Source organism: Leucoraja erinacea, chromosome 28, assembly GCF_028641065.1.
Source record: "Leucoraja erinacea ecotype New England chromosome 28, Leri_hhj_1, whole genome shotgun sequence".
Classification (NCBI taxonomy): Eukaryota; Metazoa; Chordata; class Chondrichthyes; order Rajiformes; family Rajidae; genus Leucoraja; species Leucoraja erinaceus.
In genome coordinates this window covers 13,339,360-13,365,684 of record NC_073404.1, presented here as the reverse complement: position 1 = coordinate 13,365,684, position 26,325 = coordinate 13,339,360, and the positions used below count along the sequence as shown (strand labels likewise).

The following is a 26,325-nucleotide window of genomic DNA, read 5'->3' as shown; positions in this document are numbered from 1 at the left end:
GGACTTCCTCCAGATGGTCCGGTTTCCTCAAAGATGTGAGAGTTTGTCAGCTAATTGGCCCTAAATTGCCCCCCCCCCCCCCCCCAAGCCCGCCCCCCCCCGCCCCCCCCCTGGTGTGTAGGGAGTGGATGCGATAGCAAGATCTCATAGAAATACATTCACCCAATCTATTCTCCTCATGATCTTATTCATCTCTATAAGATCACCCCTCAGTCTCCTGCACTCCAAGGAATGAAGCCCTAGCCCAGCATCTCTCTATTATTCAGGCCAACAGGTTCTGACAACATCCTCAGAGATATCTGCCTGTAACACCACTTTATGTACATGTCCTCCAAAGTCCCTCTCTTCTGCAACACTGATTGAGACGTTCCAAAAATGTTACGTCTCACACTTAGTTATGGAGCTGCACAACAAGGAAACAGGCCCTTCGGCCCACCTTATCCACACTGACCAAGTTTACAATCGGGGCTGGTCCCATTTGCCTGCATTTGGCCCATAGCCCTCTGAAGCCTTCCTACCTTGTATCTGCCCATTTGACATGTGCTATTCTATCTGTTTCTAAAGCGCTCACTGGTTGTCTATTAAATCTCTTCCCTCTCACCTTAAATCTACACCCTGTAGTTTTAGAATCCTCTATCCTGGGAAAAAAGAGTGTGAGCATTCACTTTATCTGTGCCCCCTCTTGGTCTCGTACACCTCAAGACGTTCCCTCCTCGGCCTCCTAAGTTTCAAAGAAAAAGCCTGACATCCCCATCCATCCTCTTTCTATAACTGAAGACCGTAAATCTCGGTAACATCCCAGTGAATCTCTTCCGCACCCTGCCCAACTTTAATGATATCCTTCCTCTAGCTGGGTGACCAAAACTGCACACAGTACTCTATGTGATCTCAACAACAATTTGTCCCAACTTTGTCCTCAGTTCCCTTCCCAATAAATGCAAGCATGCCAAACACCTTCTGAAGAAGGATCTCAGCTCAAAATGTCATCTCCAGAGATGCTGCTTGACACCATTGAGTTACCCCAGTATTTGAGTCTATCTTCGGTGCAAACCAGTTCCTTCCTACACCTTATTCACCACCCTGTCCACCTGGCACCTTGCCACTTTCAGGGAACCCAGATCTCTCTGCTCTGCAACATTCTCTGAGGCTCTATCATTGAATGTACAAATCTCACCCAGGTATGACATTCTGAATTAAAGTCCGGTCTCACTCACCCAGCTGATCAAGATCTCGCTGTGATTCTCGATAGCCTCCTTCACCGTCTATGATGCTGCCTATTTTAGTGTCATCTGCAAATTCACAAACCATGCATGGCACATTCTCACGCAAATCGTTGATATGGATGACAAACAGCAATGGGCCCAGCATCAATCCCCAGTCATGGGCCTCCAGTGCAGAAACACCCTTCCACCGCCACCTTCCTACCATGAAGCCAACACTATATCCATTTACCTAGCTCTCTCTGTATCTCATGTGATCTAACCTCCAGAGCAGCCTACCATGCTGAACCTTAAAAAGCCCTTTCCAAAGGCCACATAGACAACATCGGCCACCCTGCCTTCATCAACCTTCCTGGTTACTTCCTCAACTGAGGGCGTCCCACTCTGTGAGGGGAGCATCCAGAGGAGAAGCTTTGGGAATCTGAGGGGATCAGAGGATGTTGGGAACTAGGTGAGGCATAGCTTTAGCAGCCATTGGATGGGACAGGATGGAGGGCAGAATGGTCTGCTCCTAAATCAATTCCTTGTGTCCAGGGACTGCGGGACCCTCACGCGTATGATCAGAGACCATTGTACATCCTCGGGTATCTGGTCTTACCTGAGGAGCGCAGCTTCTGGTATTTCTGTCTCTGGTGGTATCCCCGCCATTCCGCCTGGATCGTCGTGGCTGCGGACAGAGAGGGCTTCTGTGAATAGGCCTGGTCCCTCAAACCCCCCCCCCCCCCCACAGCACAATCTGCCTCGTCCATCACACATACCCTCTGTCAACCCCTAACCCCCACCCTTAGCAAGCTCTGCTCCCAGCCTTCCCAGTCCAGCACCTTGTCCACCTGGCCCGTCCCATACTCACCCAATCGCCCCCCTGTCCTTTCCCAAGCTCATTCCACTGCAAGTCACAGCAAGCAGCCTGAGAGCGGGCCCAGGCTTGTAACGTGTGCAGGTGCTCAACTAACAATTGTGTTCAGTGGCTCCACGCTCCCAGTGCCTTGAACCTCGTCCAGCCCCACCACCGCACAGCTCATCGCCTCCGCCTGAACCGTGCACGGCTACTAATCAGGGTAACAGCAGCCGAGACATCGAGCTCTGCAATGGTTCCCCTTCCCAATCATTCTCCCCCCCCCCCCCCCCCCCCCCACTCTACAGAACTGGACGCTGCTCCCGCTGGCTGAGGGCAGTGTCCAGGTTTGGAACAACCCTGCGTTGTGTTGGGAGGTTTTAAAGGGGGCCGTAGGGGAGCGAGGGGGGGGGGTGAGAAGGGACAATGGGCCACGAGGAGGGCTGGAGAACAGGGAAGGTAGTCGGGTGAGGACGGCCGTCGGAGAGTGAAGTGGGGGGGGGCGGCGCGGTTAGGGGGAAGGGGGCACAGAGAACAAAGGGGAATCTGGCGGAGCGTGGGGGGGGGGGGGGGGCGCCAAGAATGGCGGGGGGGGGGGGGGGGGGGGGGATCCGGTGGAGGGCAGGGTGAGGGGGGGGGTGGGGGCTGCTGTCATGGACAGAGGCAAGCAATGGATAGGACCGTTCAGTGAACTTTTGTAACTATGTTGGCGCCAAAACGTGGCGACACTTGTGTACTGCCCAGGTGAGGTCTGCTACAGGACTTCACTGGGTTGTGTACAAAACAAACCGTTTCACTGCTCAGAGGTACATGACAATAAAGTATCATTGTCGGCCAGGTCGGAGGTGTTGACGTTGGACACTGTGGGGCCACCGGGAACACCAGCAACCGCGAGCTGGTCGTGGCAAAGCGCTGAGGGCCTGGGTTACCGCTGCTGCTCAGCGACGGCAGAGCGCGGACACTCACCGATTGTGTTCTTCCGCAGCTGAAAGGCATCTTCTGTGGCAAACAGGGTCTTGGGAAAACGAATGAAAATCTTCGTCCTGAAACACGGAGGAGAGGAGATCAGAAACTGGCTGAGAGCCGAGAGGCAGATGCCAACACAGAGCAGACTGTACTGTCTCTCCCTGGGGGACAGTCGCTGAAGATGCCCACTCACCCCAGGAGAGGGCTTGGATCACACGCACCCTTCCCGCCCCGTACCTTACCTGCCCAGCTTGTAATCCTCGGGCTTGTATCCCAGGTGTTGAACGAGTGTTGCTACCCCTTCGCCAGGCTGGCCTTTCCAATTGGGCCATGTTTGAGGACAGAGCGTCTTGTACCTGGGAACAACATACGCTCATAAGTTCCCGGAGCTGAATTAGGCCATTCGGGCCATCAAGTCAACTCTGTCATTCAATCATTGATGATGTATCTTTCCCTCCAAACTCCATTCTCCTGCCTTCTCCGAACTAATCAAGAATCTGCCAATCTCCACCTTAAAAATATCCATTGACTTGGCCTCCACAGGCATCTGTGGTAATGAATTCCACATGTTCACCACCCTCTGACTAAAGAAATTCTTCCTCATCTCCGTTCCAAAGATACATCCTTTTATTCTGTGGCTTTGACCTAGATTCTCGCACTAATGGAAACATCCTCTCCACATCCCCTCTATCCAAGCCTTTGTTAAGTTTCAGTGCGGTTTGTTCCCCCCCCCTTGTGTGTTGGATCCTGTGAGTGGAGGATGTTGCACAGAACAGGGCCGAGCAACAAGTGGCTTCACGGGCTCCCAGCCCACTGCCCGTTCCACATTCTGCAGCAGTCGCTGCACTGTGTTATTGGGGAGCATGCAAGGTTGCAGCACCTGCGTCTAAAGGCCCAACATTTGGCTGCATTTCAGCCCCACGCTGATGGTATTTGGTCACCCGTGGTGCGAGGGGGTTGTGCCTGCTCCTGGGGTGACTGTCAAGGTCCCAGATAGCGGAGCTGTGGAGGGTTCCCCACAAGATGCCTGCTTGTCCCACTTGGAATATGTGGAGTGGAAGCGTCCGGTGTCCAGGGATATTTTGGAGCCCGGGAACTCTGGCCACGACAGGGGCTGGAGAGAGGATCACGATTCTAATTGTCGTGAGCAAAATTACTGAGGGTAAAATGTGTTGGATGAAAGCTGGACTATCATGGCTGAGTCAGACCCTTCTGCTGGTTCAATATGAGGGTTTGCAGCAAGTTGACACGGTAAAGCCAGCAGCATAATCAAGGACGAGTTCCCACCCGGCCACTCCCTCTTGTCCCCTCTCCCATCGGGCAAAAGGTATAGATGTGTGAAAATCCAAGGACAGTTTCTTCCCAGCTGTTATCAGGCAGCTGAACCATCCTACCACAACCAGAGAGCAGTCCTAAACTACTAGCTACCTCAGCGAGGACCCTCGGACTATCTTTGATCGGACTTTACTGGCTTTACCTTGCATTAAACGTTATTCGCTTGTCATGTATCTGTCTGCTGTGAATGGCTCGATTATAATCATGTTTTGTATTTCCATCAGCTGATTAGCACGCAACAAAAGCTTTTTCACTGCACCTCGGTACACGTGGCAATAAACTAAACTGAAGTGAGCAGTCTGAGATGTTGCCCTGAGGTGGAGCAGGTGAGATATAGACACAAGGAACTGCAGGTGCAGATCCACAAAAGGACACAAAGTACTGGAGTAAGTCAGCGGGCCAGGGCAGCATCTGTGGAGAACATGGATGGGTGACGTCTCGAGTCGGGACTCTTGGTGAGGTGAGGAGAGTCAGATGGTGAGGGGGGGGGGAGGTTGGTGCAGGAACACGGGTGTTGGCTCCCAGCCGCGGCTCCTTACCTCTGCAGGAATATCTCAAACCTCCGTCGATAAGCAAACCCGGCTCTGCGCACTCGAAGATTCTCCATCAGCCCGAGGTACTTCACCTGGTGCCTGATCAGCACCTCATCGAACCTGCCTGGAACAGGCGTGTAACACGTCACGGATCCGCCGGGACTCGCTCCCCCACGCGTGACCCCACCTGTCCCTGAACCACTCTGGCCACACATTGACTGGGTGGTGTCAGTTGCCGTGGAAACTGGAGCCCTTCTTAACCTGCTCATCCCAGTGGGGTGGGGGAGGGGGTTCACTCTGTTCCAAACCGTGCGCAACGAATCTGGGCCCCCCCCCCCCCCCCTTGAGAGATTTAGAGAGATACAGCGAGGAAACAGCCCCGTTGACCCACCAAGTCCACACCGACCAGCGATTACCCCGTACACTAGCATTATTCTACCCACTAGGGATAAGTTACAATTTTACCGGAGCCAATTAACGTACAAACCTGTACGTCATTGGAGTGCGGAAGGAAATCGGAACACCCGGAGAAAACCCACGCAGTCACAAGGAGAACGTACAAACTCCATCTGTACAGCACCTGTAGTCAGGATTGAACCCGGGTCTCTGGTGCATTAAGGCTGTGACTCTATTGCTGCATTGCCCCTTCCTGGGGCTTCGCATTATCTCAGCCCCATGTTGATGTAATCAGCCTCGTGCTCCAGTAACTCCGCACTTGCAGACTCCAAACCCAACATCCCGTGGAGCTGGAGCAACTTCAACTTGCCCCTATCCTCCCAGCCCAATCCGCCCCACTCCCCAAACAGCCCCACTACACAGATCCCAAACCCCTGTCACCCCCATTCCGCCCGGCCCCCTCCCAACTGCCCTTCCTGGCTCCTGAAGCCCCACGCAATGAAGATGGGGAGGGCGGAGAGAGGATGGGGCAGTGGGGTTGGAGAGACATTAGAGGAGCAGAGGGCGGGGGGGGGGGGGGGGGGGTGAGGGGAGGAACGCTCTTTACCTGCTTGCTTGGCATCGTTGGGTTTGATGCAAACGGATGTACGACGGGTCCTTTGACATCAGGATCTCCATCAGTTTGGCCAGGCTGTTCTTGAACTGTGTCGCAGCCTGGGGAGGGGAGGGGAGGGGAGGGGGAGGGGAGGGTGGAGGGGTGGGGAGGGGTGGGGGAGAGAGGGGAGATGGAGGGGAGGATTCACAGGGTGGGGGAGAGGGTCCAGAGGCGGAGAGAGATTCAGTGTAGGAGAGAATGAGAGAGGGGTCCAGAGAGAGGGAGAGAGACACGCAGATAGTGTAGGAAGAGGGAGAGAGAGAGAGTGGGGGGAGAGAGGGAGAGAGGGAGAGAGAGGGTGTGGGGGAAGAGAGGGAGGGGGGAGAAAGAGAGAGCGGGGAATACATAGAGAAGATGTGGGGTGGGTAGAGAAGGGATGGGTGGGGATGGGTGAAGGTAGATGGGTGGATAAAAGGAAGGGGTAGAGATGTGAACAATGCAGGTGCACAGCTTCCTCAAAGGGGTATTCTCCACCCCTGGGGCCCCTCTCCACGGGCCGGGATATGTCACGAGCTGGTGCCCCCTCCCTGTCCCCCGTCCCAGCTCACTGAACCCCGAACCTTCTGCCCCTCCCCACCTCACTCACACCAAAGGCAAGCTCCCCCTGTCCTCCCCATCCCGCACCCACTCCCACCTGACCCCTCACCCCACCCCGACCTCTCACCGCACCCCAACCTCTCACCGCACCCTGACCCCGACCCCTCACCCCACCCAGGCCCCTCACCCCATCCTGACCCCTCACTTCACCTTGACCCCACTCCGTCCCACCTCAACACCCCCAGAGCACCAACCCCACACCTGCCCCCCGGCCCCCCTTTACCGTCTCTCGTCTCCTCTTGTCCTCGCGCCCAGCTGGCTCGAAGCACTGCCTGACGATGCGGTTCCCAGACTCACACATGGCCTGGGAAAAAAGACACAGATCACCGGAGGGTAAGGTGGGGGAACACAGACGAACAAGTGGGGGGGGGGGGGGGGGGGGGGGGGGGGTAGGGGTAGGTGTGTTTTCCCACACCGCAGACTCTCCTCCAGACGGCAGACACTCCCCCGGGTGGAAGACACCCGGCCAGACGCTTCCCTGAACAACCAGGGAGAGTATCCCAGACAGGCAGATGCGCAGACACTTCCCCAGACAGCCAGACACACTACCGAGCCCAGGCCTTTCATTTCCAGGGACGTCATACCCTCAAGCTGCCTGGTGAGATTTAACCTGGAAAAGTACAACACAAGCACGGGCTCTTCACTCACCCTCTCCTTGTAGCCAACACCCACTAACCCAGGCAGCATCCTGGTAAACCTCCTCTGCACCCTCTCCAAAACCTCCACACCCTTCCTGTAACGGGGCGGCCACAACTGCACACAACACTCCAAAAGCAGCAGCAGGGTGGAAGTGTCAAGGAATAGTGGGCAGCATTTCAATGTGAGAGGGACAATGTGTAAAGAGGGGTGGGTGCTTGGAAGGTACTGCCGGGAGTGGTGATGGTGGCTGTCACGATAGTGGAGTTGAAGAGGCTTTTAGATCGGCACATGGAATGGAGGGATATGGATCGCATAATGCTCGACACAGATATTGTGGGCTGATGGGGCCTCCTCCTCTGCTGCACTGTTTGATGTTCAGTGACTGCTCTCCGAACGCTGGCACTGCCCGAGGCAGCACCTTCCCCTCGGCCCTCTCACCCTCCCACTGATCCTCCCCCTGTGGGTGGGGGGGGTCCCAGCCCCGGCACTGCCCCCCCTCCCCCCGTGTGACCGGCACCCGCTGTCCCGGAGCTCACTGCTCCCGTTGCCCCCGCTGTGGTGTCACTCACGCCCAGCGCCAGTCTCGAACTCACCTCCTTCAGGTTCCTGAAGAGAAGGTCGTTGTTCTTGTCGAGGAAACCTGCGGAAGACATTTCCCCGTTAGGCTCCGGCTGGGCAGACGGGGACGGAGGGGGGGGGGGGGCGGAGTGAGGCGGGCGCCCGGCTTACCTGTCACGTTGTAGTTCACCTCGCCCGCGTAGTGCAGGAGGCGGAACTCCTCCCTCCCCAGGGTCTTCCGTGTCTTCTGGTCTGCCAACTTGTGGCTAACAACAAGGGGAGCTTTTGTTAGTGTGTGGGGGTGGGGGGGGGGGGGGGGAGACAGGGAGGAGGTTGGGAAGAGAAGGATGGGATGGGATGGGATGAGCGGGTAGGTGGAGAGAAAGGGAAGGGGGTGGGGTGGCTGGAGGGAAGATGGAGGGGGGGTGTGAGGGGGAATGGGAGGGGGGGGTAGAGAGGGAGAGGGGTAGTGAGAGACAGGGGGTGTGGGGGAGAGGGAGGGAATGGGGAAGGGGGAGAGACAAATATAGACTTGGTGAGAAGAGAGCAGCCTCAGCAAGGGAGGTACAGGGTGAGGAGGAAGAGGGGGCAGGATGAGGAAGTGAAGGAGGAGGCAGAGGGAGGGAGGGAGGGATGGATGTTTGGGTGAAGAAGGAGCAGAGAGCAGGGAAGAGAGTCACAGATAGAGATGGTGAATGGGTAGGAATCAGTCAGGGGGGGGGGGGGGTAGAGGGGATAGAAGAAAAGGTCGGGGGGGGCAGAGAGAGAGGGGAGGGATATGGAGGTTTGGTAGGGGGGAGAGAGAGCAGAGAGATACAGAGAGAGTCACAGATAGAGATGGTGATTGGGTAGGAATCAGTCAGGGCGGGGAGGGTAGGGCAGTGTGAGGGTTGATAGAGGGAGATAGACAGAGAAATGGTCGGGGGGGGGGGAACAGAGAGAGGGGAGGGAGGGGTGGAGCGAGTAAATGGTTTGAGCTGAACAAGGGTGTGGGGAGATTTTGTTTCAACGATGCAAGGCAAAGGTGAGACTGCCGGCCCAACGCATCAGTCTCCCAGTGAGAGGGATGTTGATGCCTGGAGACATTGAGTGACGCAGGCTGTTTGGGCTGTCGTGCGTGGGTGGCTGGGATTCTACCCGCTGCAGCCTTGAAGAATGAGGGAGAACCCCCGAGCGAAACGTAATTCCCACGGGACCTGAGCAGGGTGGGTGGGGAGAGGATGTCTCCTCACGTGGGAGGATCTGCAGCCAAGGCCACTGGTTAAAAATAAGCAGAGACGAAAGGTCTCCGCTCAAGGGTCAGGAGGAAGTTGAGGCAGAGGTGGAGAGAGTTCTGACGTTCGAGGACGGTGAAAGGTTACTGGGGTAGAGGGGAACAGGGAGCTGAGGTGACCGTCAGATCAGCCACGTCCTTACTGAAGGGCAGCAGGAGCCAGAGGGGCCGAGTGGTCCACTGGTCCCCCACTGGTATATGTTTAATGAAGCCGCGGCCCCTGGTCCACAGAGCGACGGTGGGCGGGGTCTAATCCTGACGGGAGGGGGTGCTCTGATAAAGAAGTCAGTGCTGGGAATGGTCGGGAATGTGCAGGAATCGAGGGAGCTGCTGCACAATTGCACTGAACCCTGAAGGGGGCAGCAAAGGTACAGGGATAGGGACTGGGGGGTGAGACAGCACACAGACAGGGTGGCGAGCATGAGCACGGAGTGGGGACAGTTTTATAAAACAAGGCTTAGACCATGGCTGCAACACGATCTGCCTCATTGGTGACCCTCGGTCCACCTTTGATCGGACTTTGCTGGCTTTACCTTGCACTAAATGTTATTCCCTAATCGTGTACATCTATGAACTGTAAATGCATTGATTATAATCATGTATTGTCTTTCCGCTGACTGGTTAACGCAGCAAAGGATTTTCACTGTAGCTCGGCACACGTGACAATAAACTAAACTGAACTGTTCTGGTCACCACACCCAGGGTGGATGTGATGTTCCTGGAGAGGGAACACGCAATGCCCACAGGGACTCCAGGTGCCTTCCGTCAACTCCAGTCGCCACAGGGAGGTCCTGGGCATTGTGGTTACTGATTGTACCATTGTCATTTGATCATTGATTGATTAATACTTTACAATTTCGATCCTTTCAGTGCTTGGACTGTGATCATGAAGTGGAATTAAAGTCTTCTTGCTAAGAACATGTGGCAGAGGGAGAGAGACAGACAGAGACAGAGAGAGACAGAGAGAGAGAGAGAGAGGGAGTGGGAGAAAGAGAGAGACAAGCACACATAGAAAGGGAGAGAGAGAGAGAGAGACAGATGAGGAAAGAGAGAGACAGACAGAGAGAGAGAGAGGGAGTGGGAGAAAGAGAGAGACAAGCACACAGAGAAAGGGAGGGAGAGAGAGAGAGACATTCAAACAGACGGAGCCATGGGGAGAGGGGGTGTTGTGTCTGGCTGCACAGAGGGTCAGTGCCAGTGGAGCAGGCCGGGTAACTGGGCGCAGGGTGGGTTAAGGGGCCAGTTCTCACGTCATGAAGTGCGGATGGCTCCCGACCGTCTCCTCTAGCTTCTCCAGAAAGGTTAAATCCGTCGCGTCGCCGGGCCTCAGGCACTCCTCGTCCTGGAGGGAAGATGGCAGGGATCAGGGCACAGCAAGACTCCACGCGGGGGAGGGGAGGGGAAGGGAGGGGTCCACGGGACCGGTGTGGCTGATGGGAGGAGATCTAGTCCTCCCAGTAACGGGGAGCGGGTGGTCGCGGTGGGGGTCAGCTGTCAATGCGGGAAGGGGCGTGGTTTGGGATGGCGAGCGAGTGATCCATGGGGGGGTTGAGGTCAATTAATGTTGTAAACTATCCACTGGGGAGAGATGGGGGGGGGGGTGGGGGGGCTGGGGGGGGGGTGGGGGGGGGGGGGGGTGCAGAGGGGAGGGTGCAGAGATCAGTGGCCCACAGAGGGTGGGTGGGTTGGGGCGAGGTGTGGGGGCTTGTCTGAGGGAGGGACGGACGGGGGTGGTGACCGGTTATACCGACCCCGCCAGCTCCTCACCAAGATGGAGATCACGCCCTTGTGCTTCTCCTCCACCAGGTCGCAGATGATTTTGTTGTTAAAGTACAGGACGGGCTCCCACTGTAAGGCACAGAGATGTTACAGAGACACAGGCACACATCCGCATGCAGAGCACACCCATCTTCCCCACTCACCCCACTCGCCTCCCCCTCCCCACGGCCACACCCGCTCACCCCACACCTTAGCCCCCTCACCCAATGCCTATACGCCACACCTTAACCCCCTCTCCCCACACTACACCCCCTCCCCATGCCTCCCCTCCTCACACCACCCGCCTCCCCCTCCCCACGGCCACACCCCCACACCTTAATCCCCTCACCCAATGCCTACATCCTCACCTCATGCCTCCTTCACCCAATGCTTACACACCCTCTCCCCACGCCTCTCCCCCTTATCCCAGGGGTGAGAGAGACATAAAGGAGAATGTGTAAAAGAGATTGTTGGAGACAGAGGGGTGAGGGGGGAGAGAGGGAGGTTGAGAAGGAAGGATAGGGAGCCAGAGAAGGAAGGATAGGGAGCGATGGCTGGTAGCTGATGCCAGGTGATGTGGCCACACTCGCTGCCGTGCAGGTGTTGGGGGCAGTGAGTGCCACTGACGCACGTTAGTCCACCCTTACCGCGATTCCCTCCGACTCGTACTCCTCCTGCTCGGATTTCAGCGTCAGCTCGATGAACAGTTGCTGCAGTTTCTCGTTGCAATAATTGATGCAGAACTGTTCGAAGCTGCAGAGGGAAGACAGGTTGCATTAATGACGGGCCATGAACCACCCAGCTGCCAGTCGGCCAGTCACCCGCACTCTGCCCCTCAATGCCCGTCCATGCCCACCTGCAGTCCAGTGGGCACGGATAACTCATCTCTACCTTTGATCAAAATCTCTGACCTGTAGCCCCAGACAGGTGTGCCCGCGTGTCGGCAAACAGGGCCACTGCTCCTACAGTTCATAAGTTGTAGGACCAGAATTAGGGTATTCAGCCCTTCAAGTTGACTCCGCCATTCAATCATGGCTGATCTATCTTTCTCTCTCAACCCCATTCTCCTGTCTTCTCCCCAAAACCCCTGACACCTAGACTAATCTCCAATTTTAAAATATCCATTGACTTGTCTTCCACAGCCGTCTGTGGCAAAGAAACAGCAGGTGGGGCCAAGGGCCTCTGCGAAAGAGTGACCCATTATCCCCATACTGGCCTGCAGAAACCCCCCTTGCAGCTGCAGAAACCCCCCCAGTGCAACTGCAGAAACCCCCCCTTGCAGCTGCAACCCCCCCCCCCCCCCGCCCCCGCAGCTGCAGAAACCCCCCTTGCAGCTGCAGAACTCCCTCCCTCCCTCCCTGCAGCGGGCATTTGCCAGGAGGCACTGCTGGAGGCGTGCCCCACTCCGGGGTGATTGCAGGCTGAAGCTGATTTCTCAAGGAGAGGGATGGTTATTTTGAACACACATATACAATTACTGCCAGCACTGAGGGGAGGTGGGTGAGCCGGGAGGTGAGAGAGACGGGAGGTTCCAGCAGGTTGGAGGAGGGGTTGGAGCAGCGATGCGGTGTGCTGAGCAGAGCCCGCTGCCTAGCCCACGGCCGGTCCCAGCAACAGCCTACCTGTTGTTCTGGAACACCTCAAACCCGTAAATATCCAGCAGTCCGATGATGTTGGGTCGGTAGTTCTCGGAGTAAGTGGAGTCCTGCAGGGAGACAAGCAGAGGAGCTGGAGAGCAGGATCCTACACTGTGGCACCAGTCCGCACTTCCCCACGTTACCCCGACTCCTGCGTCAGGCCCGTCTCCCCCACATTACCCTGTCCGCCAACTCCCAAGCCCCGGCATTACCGGGCAGTCGACGGCCGCACAGCGGTCAGCTGCCTGCCCCTCTTCCGGGGTTACGTCCACGCCCGCGTGTCCCTGGAGAGGGAACACACGATGTCCACGGGGACTCTGGAGGCCGTCCTTGAACGCTGGTCACCGCGAGAGGTCGAATGTATTGTTGATAAAAATGTTAATATTTTAATTTGATAACTTTGTTTGTAAAATGCCAAAATAGGCATTCTCTGATCATGTTACTACTTTGTATTTCTGAATAAAGGCATTTTGTATGAAAAAAAGCCCCGACATTCCCGAAGGACATGACCACCGGATTTAAAAGCAGCTTCTTCCCCAATAACTCTCAAGCTCTTAAATTCAATACAATAAATTCAACTGTGACCTTCAACAGACTATCTTTGTTTGCGCAAGGACTTGGCAGTTACGTGCAAAGATCCTATAGCAGAGCTGCTATAGGATCTTTGGTTACGTGTATGATGTTAACGGGCCTGTTAAGCTGCTGCAAGTAAGGATTTAACTGATCCATTGAACAATGGAAACATGTGACAATTAAACACATCGTGACTCTCGATTACACCGCGGGATGGCGGGCATCCTCCCCAACCCACTCCCAGTCATCCGTGTGACCCCAGGCCTCTCACCTCACCACTGCTGCAGTAACCCCATGCAGGGAAGGGTCAGAAAGCAGGTCTGGAAAGGTAATTTTTTAAGAAGGAACTGCAGATGCTGGAAAATCAAAGTAGACAAAAATGCTGGAGAAACTCAGCGGGTGAGGCAGCATCTATGGAGCGAAGGAAATAGGCGACGTCTCGGATCGAGACCCTTCTTCAGGCTGATGTGAGGGTGGGGGGTCGGGAAGAAGAAAGGAAGAGGCAGAGACAGTGGGCTGTGGGAGAGCTGTCTCCGGGGAGATGAGGAGAAAGCAGGGACTACCTGAAATTGGAGAAGTCAATGTTCATACAGCTGGGGTGTAAACTAGCCAAGCTCTCCCTCAGCCCACTGTCTCCGCCTCTTCCTTTCTTCTTCCCGCTCCCCCCACCCTCACATCAGTCTGTGAAGAAGGGTTTCTCCAGCATTTTTGTCTAACTCTGGAAAGGTAATGCTCTCTTTTATAATCTAGATTAATTCAGTGATACAGAGCGGTAAACAGGCCCTTCGGCCCACTGAGTCCACGTCGACCAGTATACTTACACTATCCTGCACACACTAGGAACAATTTACAATTTTGCCAAAGCCAATTAGCCTGCAAACCTGCACGTCTTAAGAGTGTGGGAGGAAACCGGAGCTCCTGGAGACAACCCGTGCAGGTCACGGGGAGATCGCACGTACACGCAGTCAGGATCGAACCCGGATCTCTGGTGCTGTGAGGCAGTGACTCTACTGCTGCTGCTCCACTGTGCTGCCCATGGTTTACCGAGAGTCCCGTTCATGGTGCCTGCGCGAGGTGTGAGCGGACGAGGCTGGGACAGGGGTGCGACGGGCGTGGGTGGAGTGACCCCCCCCCAACCCCCCACCTCAGCAGCGAGCCGAGTCTACACCCTGCCCTTACCTTGTGATGAAGCGACTCGTTGATCTTGTTCACCAGCCAGGAGAAGGTGCGTCCGTAGATGGCCTTGGCCAGAGCATCACGAGCGTACGCTGCCTGCTCAACGTTCAGGGGGCTGATCAGCTGCAGGGGGGAGAGGCAATGACCAGGAGGGAATAGCTCCAGTCCCCCAACACCAGCCTTCCCTGTGCTGCCCCCTACAGCCCAACACTAAACCCGTTTGCCCTACGTTTGGCCCTTATCCCCCCCTAAACCTTGTCTGTCCATGTACCTGTCCAAATGTTTCATAGGTTCTGGACCCCAATGCTGTCAGTCTCCCCCCACCTCACTCCTCCCACCCCACCTCTCCTGTCATTCTGGATGCTTCCATTTCTCCACCCAGTTGAATCCTTCAACCCCCCATATTAACACTATTTGGATGGGGGGGGGGAGAGGGGGACCTGCCCCACCCCCCATCCTTTGGCCCCAGGCACGGCCACTGGCGGGGGGGGGGGGGGGGGGGGGGTAGGTGCAGACTGGGGTTCTTACCCCCCTCCACACCACCCCGGCACCATCCCACCATGCACGCTTCCGCGCCCGGCCCACTCCTCACCTCCTCTCCCTTCGCGATGATCTTGCGGTGGATCAGGGCCTCTTTCAGGGTTGGTCCGGGCACCCCCAGCAGCTGCGAGACACAGGGAACATCTCACTCAGCCCACGGCTGGGGCAACCTGGAGCACCTCGCAGGGTGGGGTGGGGAGGGGACATCAAGGGGGGGGGGGGGGGCACCGGGACGTCGGCTCAGGCAGGGGGTGGCTCTTCACAAGGTGGGGTTGGGGGTACAGGATGGGGGGAGTCTGACAGGTTGGGGGGCATGGGGAGGGGGTCTGCACACGAGTTGGGGGGCGATTGGAAAGGGGGAGATGCAGCGAGACCTGGGACATGGGGTGGTTTGAAGGTCAGGGGGTAGGGCAGGCAAGAGGAATGGGCTGGCACCTTGCAGGGTGGGGATTGGACATGGGGGGAGCTGCTGGTACCTCAGTCTGGGGGTGAGGGGGACACACAGAGGGTTGGAGGCAGGGGCACAGACCAGACACGGGGTTGGACGCAGGCCACAGGCCAGATAGAAGCAGTTCCATAGCTGGATGCAGGAGTGGCTGCCTGAAGAAGACTGGATAGGCTTGGTTTCAATCCAGAATTTCGGGTGATTGAGTGTGGAGTTTAGAAATGTTCTCTCTGGGTTGGATTGGTGATGCAGGAGATGGGTTCCCGTGGGTTAGGGAAGGACGACGGGTGGTGGCACAGCTTGGGGACAGGAGCGAAATCTTTTAAAAGGAGATGGAAGGTTTGTGATCAGCGGACGTTCGGTCACCAAGACCCCTCCAGTCCCGGGCGCCGGCTACCCACAGCGGGGGCCGTGGCTTGTGGACCCACGCGCTGGGTCCGGTCTCGAGGGGGCAGGGCATCACGATAGGACACGCGGTGTCTGGGTTTGCTCCGCGGGGTCATGATCGTGACCATGAAGGTCCCACACCCCTAGCCCACCCCCACCCCACACCCCCCCACATTCCCCCAGCCCCACCCCCACCCTAACCCGGCCCCGGCACTGATGAGGGACAACAAGGGGCCTGGTAGCTCACCGTGAGTCACCGTTGCGTTGCCATCTTCGGGTGCCAGGCACTGCTGGGTTGCCCAGGTGGAGGGGATTGGCCACCACACTCAGCAACTCCTGCCGCAGAGAGAGAGGGTCAGGGGGACAGCACAAGGGTTGGAACCAGTCAGGGGCACCCACACCCTGGCACCCACTCAGACCCAGGCCCCAGGCCAGACACACACCCCATCACACACTCCTCCTCACCCCCACCCACCCCACCCACTGGCCACCGGACAGCAGCACCTGCCGCAGGGAGTGCTGGGTCAGAGACAGCACACACCCCCCAAATCCTGTCATCCCCACCACTATGTTGCCTCCCCACCCCCCAGGGGGGTTCCCCCTCACCACCCTGTGGTGCCCTCCATCTAGGGGAGCGAGATGCGGCCAGCATTCGGGATGGTGTGATTCCCCCGAAGGATCGGGTCCCCCCTCCAGGGACCACCGATTGTGGCCCCCCACCCTGGCGCACCAGCCCACCCATCACGGACCCCCACCCACGCGCTGGGTCCGGTCTCGAGGGGGCGGACCCCCACCCAGGGCACGGACCCCCACCGGGGTCATGACGCGGACCCCCACCCCTAGTCCCAACCCCAGCCCCCACCCCCACCCCACACATCAGCCCCCCCCCACCCCGGCCCCACTGACCCGGGACAACAAGCGGAACCCCGCCGTTCACCGTTCACCATCTTCGTCTGCCAGGCACTGCAGGTTCGTGGAGCCACACGCTGGCCACCACACTCAACTCCTGCCGCAGGGAGAGAGGGTCAGTGGGCAGCACAACCCCCCCCCCCAAACCAGTCACCCCCAGCCCCCACCGGCATCACTCAGCCCCACATCCCACACACCCGCCTCCTCCCCCCACCCACCCACGCTGGCCACCGGACAGCAGCACCTGACCGCCCACAGCCATCACCCCCAATCCTGTCATCCCCACCATATGTTGCCCCCCCACCCCCCATCCCATGTTCCCCCTCACCACCCTGTGCCACCCTCCCATCTCGCGAGCGGCCAGCACTCCACCCATCATGGTCCCCCCCCAACCACGGGCCCCCACCCTGGCGCACCAGCCCCACCCATCACGGACCCCCCCCCACGGGCCCCCACCCATCACCAGCCCCCACCCCCACCCATTGCGGACCCTCACCCATTGTGGACCCTCACCCCCCAGCCCACCCCATCACCAGCCCCACCCATCACCCCCACCCATCGCGGACCCCCACCCATCACCAGCCCCACCCATCAACCAGCCCCACCCAGCCCCCACCCATCCATCGGACCCCCCCCCCACCCATTGCGGACCCCCACCCCGGGCCCCACCATCAGCCCCCACCCATCCCCAGCCCCCACCCATCACCAGCCCCCGCCCATCCGGACCCCCCCATCGCGGACCCCACCCATTGCGGACCCCCACCCATTCCCCCCATTGCGGACCCCCACCCATCACCAGCCCCCACCCATCACCAGCCCCACCCATCGCGCCCCCTCCCACCACGGGCCCCCACCCTGCGCGCACCAGCCCCACCCATCACCAGCCCCCACCCATCACCAGCCCGGACCCCCACCCATTGCGGACCCCCACCCATCACCCCCCCACCCATCACCAGCCCCCCCCCCCATTGTGGCCCCTCCCACCATGGGCCCCTACCCTGGTGCACCCCCACCCATCACCAGCCCCCCACCCATTGCGGACCCCCCCACCCATCACCCCCCCACCCATCACCAGCCCCACCCATCGCGGACCCCCACCCATTGCGGACCCCCACCCATCACCAGCCCCCACCCATCACCAGCCCCCACCCCGGCACACCTCGATGTCGCTGCTGCTGAAGTCGATGACAGACAGGGCTCGGTGCACGGTCTTCCACTCATTCTTGTCGTTGATGGAGCTCACTTTCGCACAGTGACCCTGGAACAGAGACGGACGGCATCAGCTCAGCTCCAAGGAATGTCTGGTACCCAGTGTATGTTGAACAGAACAGCACACAAACAGGCCCTTCGGCTCACAGTGTCCTTGCTGAACATGATGCCAGGTTACACTAATCTCCCCTGCCTGCACATGATCCACATCCATCGCCTGCCTCCCCTCTGTCCCCCTGCAGCTTTGGGCTGTCCATGGGGCTGTTATACTCACAATACCATTGGACGTTAGCTCCAAATGTTCACACGTTATCAGGAGCAGTTTGGAAAAGTCCCTCAGAAATGACATTCCATCAACAACACTCCCTCGAAGATGGAAATATAGAGGGTATAAAGTTGGATTAGATTAATGTAGGATTTGTGTAAATGGGCCGCTGGTGGTCAGTGTGAACTTGGTGGGCAGAAGACCTCATTTCCGTGTTGTCTTTCTCTCTTCTCTCCTACAGCACAGGAGGGAGCTGCACTCAGCTGATCTACCCTCTCCCACCCCGTATCCAACGTGATGAGGTACAGGTACCCCCCCCCCCCCCCCCCCCCCCCCCCATACCCACCTTGACAAGATACTGGTAGCTCTGTGCGTTACGCTCCAAGCCCAGCCTCTGCAGCAGCTCGTTGTCACCTCCCTCCAGCACCTGGTAGAAGATGTGGAAGTTCCTCTCGCCGTGGTTCTGGTGAACAACCCGAGACTTCTCCAGCAGGTAGTTCAGGATGTGACCCCCCACCGGAGCTCCCTGCAACACAACACCGTGTCTGAGCAACAGGCCAACACAACACTGCCCTGAGCAACACCCCTCCCTCGACATCGGGGACCTGGGGTGGAGAGTACTTCACCGAGCAGCCCCTTGTAAACTGTTTCTCTGGCGGTTCACAGACCCGGCTGCTACTTTTTACGGGCTGGAAGAGTCTGTGTTCCACGTGTACATGGAGTGCGTGAGGTTGCAGCCCCTGTACCATTATCTAAAGGGGCTGCTCCTTGCCTTCTGGCTGCACGTCACACCCACCATCTTTAGACACCCTGTGCGTAGGGGAGAGGGTAGAAGGGCCGAAGATGTCCTGGTTGGGTTGCTCCTGGGCCTGGCCAAGCTGGCCATCCTCGAGTCACAGTGCCAGGCGGAGGAGGGCTCTGCTCAAACAGGCTGCCTGCCCCTTTTCTGGGCCCGGGTGGTACTAGAGAGGGTTTGCACGCACGCGGTATACGGGCACCCAGGGGAATATCCGGGCACCGCGGGGGGTGGAATGCATCCTCAATAAGGATGGTGATAGAGTTGTATATTTGTTTGACGTATAATGGTGGTGGGTTTTGTTTTGATTTATTTCGTATTTCTCATATTCGTGTAATGATTACATTATTTTTGGTAATAAAAAAAAAAACCCAGACCGACACAAGACCGCACTGAGCAACAGGCAAACGCAATGTCCCAGCGTCATGCAGTCCAGCCCAGCAACCAAGCAACACCAGCTCAAACATCACAACCACACTGTCCATTAAAGATGTACTCCTGCACACCACAGGTACTCGCCCATCTACACACACACACACACACACACACTGCCCACCGCCAGTACAACCGCCCCATTACACTGCAGAGAGCAGCACATACCCAACCCCGGCCACCCCAAGTCCATACAGGCCGGACCAAGCCACTCCCCACAGTTCACGGTACAGTGTCGGTGCGAGTGTGAGAATAAAGCATCTTCACGCTCGAGACCTCCACCGGGAGCAGTGAGTGCGCAGGTCCACGTCGGCATAAACCATAAAACAGGTGTAAACACCACCCCAGGCCCCGTCCCAAGCTGTCCCCACCCCAGGATCCACACCCTCCCCTTCCCTCTGACTTACCCTGAAGTCAAACTGGACGTCCATGTACTTGCCGAACCGGCTGGAGTTGTCGTTACGGAGAGTTTTCGCATTTCCGAAAGCCTGGAACACACAGAGTGCGGAGGTGGAGTGGAGTGGAGTGGAGTGGAGTGGAGGAGAGAGGGGCCGGAGAGGCAGCTGTGGGGGTGGGAGGGGCCGTCGGGGAGAGGGGCCGGGGGGAGAGAGGAGATACAGCCACACCGACAGTGCCACACACCCCATTGACCACTGTACTGCCTGTTAGGATCCCCCCCCCCTCTCCAACTGCACAGGAAGAGCCCCTTCCCCACCCTCGCAAGGAGGATGGGGTGGGGGGGTGAGGAGAGGCAGTGTATGCCAACCTTGCCCCAGGTCCAAACAACCTGCAAAATTAATTTAAATCAAATCACACTGCCCTCTGTGAGAGGAGGGGAAGGGGGGAGGGAGATGGCAGGAAAGTGAGGGCCCTTGACCCCAGCCCCACCATACCCGCCCCCCACCCTCCTCACCTCGAGCACGGGGTTGGACTGGAGCAGCCGGTCACGCACGGACTCCACCCGGGTGCTGCTGGGACAAGTGACCGCGTAGTACTGCAGGATCTTCTTGGAGGCTTCTGTTTTCCCAGCTCCGCTCTCCCCGGAGATCAGGATGCACTGGTCCTTGCCCTCCGAGCGCATCGACCGGTACGAGTTATCCGAGACGGCGTAGCTGGGAATCAGAGGGGCCGGTGAGAACAGGGACGGGGTCCGCTGGCACACAACGCCCCTCCTCAAGACAGGGTCGCCCACTGAAGCCTGACCTGCACCGGCCCCTCACCCCAACCCCCAACCCCCACTGGCCCTTCGCCCCGCTGAACCCACACCTTTACCGGCCCCTCACCTAGTGACCCCTCCCTGACCCCACCTCCCCCCCCCCTCACACTGACCCCCCACAGGTCCCTATCGCAATGACCATCCACCTCCCCCAAAAGCCCCTCACCTACTCAAACCCTTTATCCACTGACCCCCTCCCCCCCCCCCCCCACTGGCCCCTCTCTCTCATTGACCCCCCCCCACCGGCCTCTCCCTCGCTGACCCCCCCCCTCCCACTGGCCCCTCCCTCGCTGACCCCCCCCCCCACCACCACCAGCCCCCCCCCCCCCTCAGTATCTGGCGCCCGTCACCAGCGGACCCGTCACTCACATGTGAGGAGACACCTCGTAGAAGTTGATGCCTCGGTACCGCTCCATGTGCTGCCGGCTGTAGATCTCCAGCTCCCGGTACGGGTTCACCGACACCAGCACCGAGCCGATGTAAGTCTGGAGGGGGGGGGAGAGGGGAGGGGGCAGAGAGAGGTCAGCGGTGAGATCCCAGGGGTGGGGGTAACTGTTGGGGGGGGGGATGGGCAGTGGACAGACGGGGGAGAATGGGGATGGGGACGGGGATAGGAGTTGGGAGACGCAGGAGTCCAGTGGCCCGGTGAGTGGGTGAGGGTGCGGAGAGTAGTGAGGGGGGGGGGGGGGAAGAGAGCAGGGGGTGTGGCTGGGGAGGGGTGGGCGTTAATGAGGGTGAGGATGGGTCGGTGGGTGGTTGGGGGGGGGGGGGGGAGTAGTGGTGAGGTGGGAAGGGGAGGGGATGAGAGTGGCGTTGGGGCGGTCCTCCTGTGTTGATGGGATGGGGCAGGGATGGGACTTGGACGGGGATCGGGCGGGGACGGGGATGGGGACGGGGATGGAGATGGGGCATGTTTGGACGGGGCGGGGTTAAGGAGGAGGACAGGGTCGGGACGGTTCAGCGTGTGGCCTCACATAGATCAGGCTCTCCCTGAAGCGTTTGCGCAGGTTCTCGATGAAGGATGCCTCACTGGTGAAGCTCTCCAACAGCACAAAGTCCTGCACTCCCACGCGGTCCCGTGCTGTTAGCGCCCCCTCCATGGCCAGCCGCGCTCTCTCACCTCCCTGGGCCTGCGGAAAAAACAATGTCACGGGGTCAGAGAGAGATACAGGCCCTTCGGCCCACCCTGGCTGTGATGACCCTTACCCACCCACTTACAATGACCCTCCATGAATTCCATTCCTCCTACATTCCCATCAACTGCCCACAGATTCAATCCCACACCCACACACTGGGGGCAAATTCCTGAGGCTAATTAACTCACCGACCTACACACCTCTGGGAAACCGCAACAGCCGGTGGAAACCTACAAAGTCACAGGACGGCACAGTTGCAGAGTTGCTGCCTAACAGTACCAGAGACCCAGGTTCGATCCTGACTATGGGTGTTGCCCGTACGGAATTTGTACGTTCTCCCTGTGACTGAGTGGGTTTTCTCCGGGTGCTCCGGTTTCCTCTCACACTCCAAAAACATGCAGGTTTGTAGGTTAATTGACTTCTGTCAAATTGTCCCTCATGTGTAGGATAGAACCAGGGTACGGGGACATCCACGCTGTATCTCTAAAGTCTAAAGTCACAAGGGGAACGTGCAAACTCCACAAAGGCAGCACCCAAGGGCAGAAGCAAACCTGGGTCCCCTGGAGGTGTGAGGTAGCGGCTCTACCCACTGCACCACTGGGCTGCCCAGTGGATTCTGAAGCCCTGCCCAGAGCAGTGACCACTGTCACCCACCCCGCCCTCTCCCCCACATCCCTCCCCTGGATGGGGAAGCCACACTCACTGCCCCGCACGCACCAGCTGGTTTACCCCAGGGTCCCCACCATTGCGACCATGGAGACACATCCCAGCTGGGATACTCATCCCCAGTCAGCCCCTATCGATGGTGCTGAAGTGGAGATGGTCGTGACCATCAGGTCCCTGGGCATACAAACCTTGTGCACATCTACCCATCTCTCCTACATTATCCAGTTGCATAATGATCACCGGCCATTTGTCCCACACCAACCACAGGAATGATATGGCCAAAAAAACCACAAAAAATGCCTCTGTACTGTAGAAAGCATCCTCTTCTCCCTCCCTCCCTCCCATCGGGCAGAAGACACAAAATGTTGAAGTACGTACTGCGAGATCCAAGACTAGCTTGATCCTCACGGCTATCGGGACCACTGAATGATCCTTCCATTAGCCGTCTACATGTCACCGCAGGCGGACACCGACGTGGCACTATCGGCCCTACACGATGTGCTATGTCGACATCAAAACAAGTACCCGGATGCGGCTATGGTGGTGGCTGGAGATTTTAATAAATCAAATCTCAAGAAGGTCATGCCGAACTTCTACCAACACATCACGTCTGCCACCAGGGGGGAGAGAACTTTGGACCACTGCTACACGCCGTTCAGGAAAGGCTACAAGGCCGTTTCACTCCCTCCCCTAGGAAAACCTGACCATGCTGTCATTTACCTGTTGCCGGAGTATAAACAGAGGATAGTTCGAGGGATGTGGTAGAGGGAAGCGGTAGAGACGAGGGACATAAAGCGGTGGTCCGACCAGTCAGAGGCGATGCTGCAAGATGCACTGAGTGATGTCGACTGGGATATGTTCGAAGCAAGTTCCAGTGACGGCAGTGAGTTCGCGGAAGCAGTCATGGACTTCATCGCAACAGTAACCGACAACATCGTCCCCACGGTAAGGGTAAGCACCTTTCCGAACCAAAAACCCTGGGTAGACAGGTCCGCTCGTGTGGCCCTGAATGCTCGCACCGCTGCCTAAAACTCGGGCCTGGCACCAGGAAACATGGACGTCTACAAGGCAGAGTCCTACCAACTGCGAAGGGCGGTGAAGGACGCAAAGAGAAGGTACAGAGACAAGATGGAGTTACAGATGGAGCAGCAGGACACCAGAAGCCTGTGGCAGGGGTTACGGATTGTAACCAACTACCGGAGCACCCCTCCCTCATCCGCAAGTGCCGGCACCTCCCTAGCTGATGACCTGAACTCCTTTTACGCTCGTTTCGAGAGAGGCAACACCACCCCAGGTCTTCCGACTATCGACAATACCACCAGCGGGCTGGCTACCGAAGCTGAAGGGAGGAATGTGAACACATTCTCGCTGTCCGAGCACGACGTGAGGAGGGCTCTGACACGGGTGAACATGAGAAAAGCTGCAGGCCCTGATGGCATCTCGGGGCGAGTACTCAAGTCCTGTGCTACGCAGCTAGCTCCAGTGCTCACTACATTATTCAACCTCTCCCTGGACAAGTCCGTGGTCCCTGCCTGCATCAAAAAATCCATCATTGTACCGGTATCAAAAAATGCCTCCCCAGCCTGTCTGAATGACTACCGTCCGGTGGCCCTTACCTCAGTAGTCATGAAATGCTTTGAGAGGCTGGTGAAGAAACACATCTGCGCCTTCCTCCCTCGCAACATGGACCCGTTGCAGTTCGCATACCGTCCGAACAGGTCCACGGACGATACGGTTTCCCAGGTCTTGCACACCGCTCTCTCCCATCTGGACAGCCAGAAGGGGGGCTACGTGAGGATGCTGTTCATAGACTACAGTTCAGCCTTCAACACGATAATCCCCACCAGACTGGCTGGGAAGCTAATGGAATTGGGGCTCAACACCTCCCTGGGACCTGGACTTTCTCACCGCCAGGCCCCAGGTAGTCAAGATAGGAGGGAATACATCGAAGTCCGTCACCCTGAGCACAGGATCGCCCCAGGGTTGCGTCCTCAGCCCCCTATTGTACTCCCTGTACACACATGACTGTGTGGCTAGGTTCAGCTCCAACTCAATAATTAAGTTTGCTGATGACACTGTGGTGGTGGGCCTGATCTCAGACAATGATGAGAAGGCCTACCGGGAGGAGGTGGCTGATCTAGCACTCTGTTGCCAGGATAACAGCCTCCTCTTGAACATCAAAAAAACGAAGGAGCTGATCATGGACTTTAGGAGGGCACATCATCCGAGGACGTACACTCCATTGAGGATAAATGGGGATCCTGTGGATAGGGTGAACTGTTTTAAATATTTGGGAGTCCACATCTCCGAGGATATGGCATGGGCATCACACGCCTCAACACTTGTGAGTAAGGCAAGGCAGCGCCTTTACCACCTCAGGCATTTGAGGAAATTCAGAGTGTCTCCGAGGATCCTCCAGTGCTTCTACGCAGCGGCGGTGGAAAGCATCTTGTCCGGAAATATTACCATCTGGTTTGGGAATTGCTCTGCCAAGGACAAGAAGGCTCTGCAGAGAGTAGTGCGTTCGGCCCGAACGCACTATGGGAACTTCACTCGCCCCCCTGCAGGAACTATACATCAGGAGGTGCAACTCCAGATCCAACAATATCGTGAGAGACCCCTTCCACCCCTGCAACGGACTGTTCCAGCTGCTACGGTCAGTCAAACGCCTCCGTTGCCATGCGGTGAGAACGGATAGGTTGAGAAGGAGTTTCTTCCCAGAGGCAATTCGGACTGTAAACGCCTATCTCACCAGGGACTAACTCTACTGAACGTTTTTCCTTCCATTATTTATTATGTAAAAGAATATGTGTGTTGTGATTGTGTTTATAGTTTGTTTGGTTGTTTGGTTGTTTGTCTTTTTGCACAAAAGTCCGCGAGCATTGCCACTTTCATTTCACTGCACATCTAGATCTGATCTTACAACCCACCCACTGCAGACACGGCACATTTTTTTTTACCCGCACTTTCTCTGTAACTGTAATGGTGTGGCACCTTAGGCTGCTTTACACTACCTCTTGTACTTGATTAATGAATACACTGAATGCAGACAAAGTGTTTCACTGAAGCTACATCAATAAGCCAAGACCAATTCAAACGCCCAGGAACGAAGGTGCAGAAGGTGGTGGACACTGCCCAGTCGATCGTGGGTACTGACCTCCCCACCATCAACAGGATCTATAGCAGATACTATCATCAAAGGCCCACACCACCCTGGTCCTGCTCTCATCTCGCTGCTCCCATTGGAAAGAAGGTACAGGAGCCCCAGTATCATGAAATTCAGGTTCAAAAACAGCTTCTTCCCAGCAACCAGCTGGACACTAGCCTCAACCCTACATCAGCACCACACTGCTGCAGACTTTGTATAAGTCTGCACTATGTACTTTGGCTTGCACCATTATGTCTGGTTTGCTGAGAAAAGCTGATAATTGATTGTGTATTTGTGAGTTGTGTTGTTCCATGAAAGTGCCTGTACAGTTGCAGCAGGTGACAATTTCAATGTTCCAGTCCTGACAAATAAACCCTCTTGGCTCCAAAGATCGGGGTTTCCCCCTTTCCCTCTCCCACCTTAGTCTCTTTCCCACCCAAACCTGCACAAGGTGGAGAAGAGAGGGAGGAGAAGGAGGAGGAGACGTTGAAGGCAGAGGGGCGGAATGTGGAAGAGGCAAGCTAAAGAATGGTGATTGATTAGGCAGAGGGGGTGAGGGGCAAGCGACCAGAGAGGTTGGAGGTTGGGGGTTGCAGCAGGAGGGCATGACCATGGGGGAAAGGAGTTATAGGGGGTGGTGACGAGTACCTTTGGGGGATGGGGGCTGGGGGAATGTTAGAGGCGAATGGGTAAGATTTCATGTAAAGTTTCCAAACTGAAGCAAAGAGTAGACAAGGCAGGAGCAGAGGAGGGTCTGAGGGGAAAGGGCAGGGCAGGATGGAGATAGGGCATGGGTGCTGAGTGGTGGGACGAGTCTGTGTGGGGCTGGCAAGGATGGGAGAGGGCAGGGAGCCGGGCAGTGGTGGGAACATGGGCCAGGGCTGAGTACTATGTACCCACACCGACGGGACATCCCTGGAGCAACAGCAACAACAGAAGTTCATAAGAATGGTGACAATGAATTCCACCCTGAAGCCATTCCTCCTCATCTGCTTTGTGAAGGAACGTACTTTAATTCTGAAGCT

The 26,325-nt window shown here is 57.3% G+C and overlaps 1 protein-coding gene across 1 annotated transcript in view; it reads right to left on the bottom strand.

The window, feature by feature from the left end:
• The window catches only part of LOC129710629 (unconventional myosin-Ic-like), a 53,748-nt gene that overhangs the window by 13,185 nt on the left and 14,238 nt on the right, over positions 1-26,325 (bottom strand). Inside the window, 23 exon segments of the mRNA XM_055657769.1 lie at positions 1,819-1,887; positions 3,022-3,098; positions 3,264-3,377; positions 4,896-5,013; positions 5,893-5,923; positions 5,925-5,999; positions 6,761-6,841; positions 7,770-7,816; positions 7,906-8,000; positions 10,258-10,349; positions 10,775-10,855; positions 11,413-11,518; positions 12,388-12,470; positions 14,155-14,274; positions 14,744-14,835; positions 15,771-15,801; positions 15,803-15,859; positions 17,592-17,690; positions 18,253-18,432; positions 19,542-19,622; positions 20,048-20,246; positions 20,720-20,835; positions 21,325-21,480. Coding sequence (XP_055513744.1) covers positions 1,819-1,887; positions 3,022-3,098; positions 3,264-3,377; positions 4,896-5,013; positions 5,893-5,923; positions 5,925-5,999; positions 6,761-6,841; positions 7,770-7,816; positions 7,906-8,000; positions 10,258-10,349; positions 10,775-10,855; positions 11,413-11,518; positions 12,388-12,470; positions 14,155-14,274; positions 14,744-14,835; positions 15,771-15,801; positions 15,803-15,859; positions 17,592-17,690; positions 18,253-18,432; positions 19,542-19,622; positions 20,048-20,246; positions 20,720-20,835; positions 21,325-21,480 — 2,200 coding nt within the window.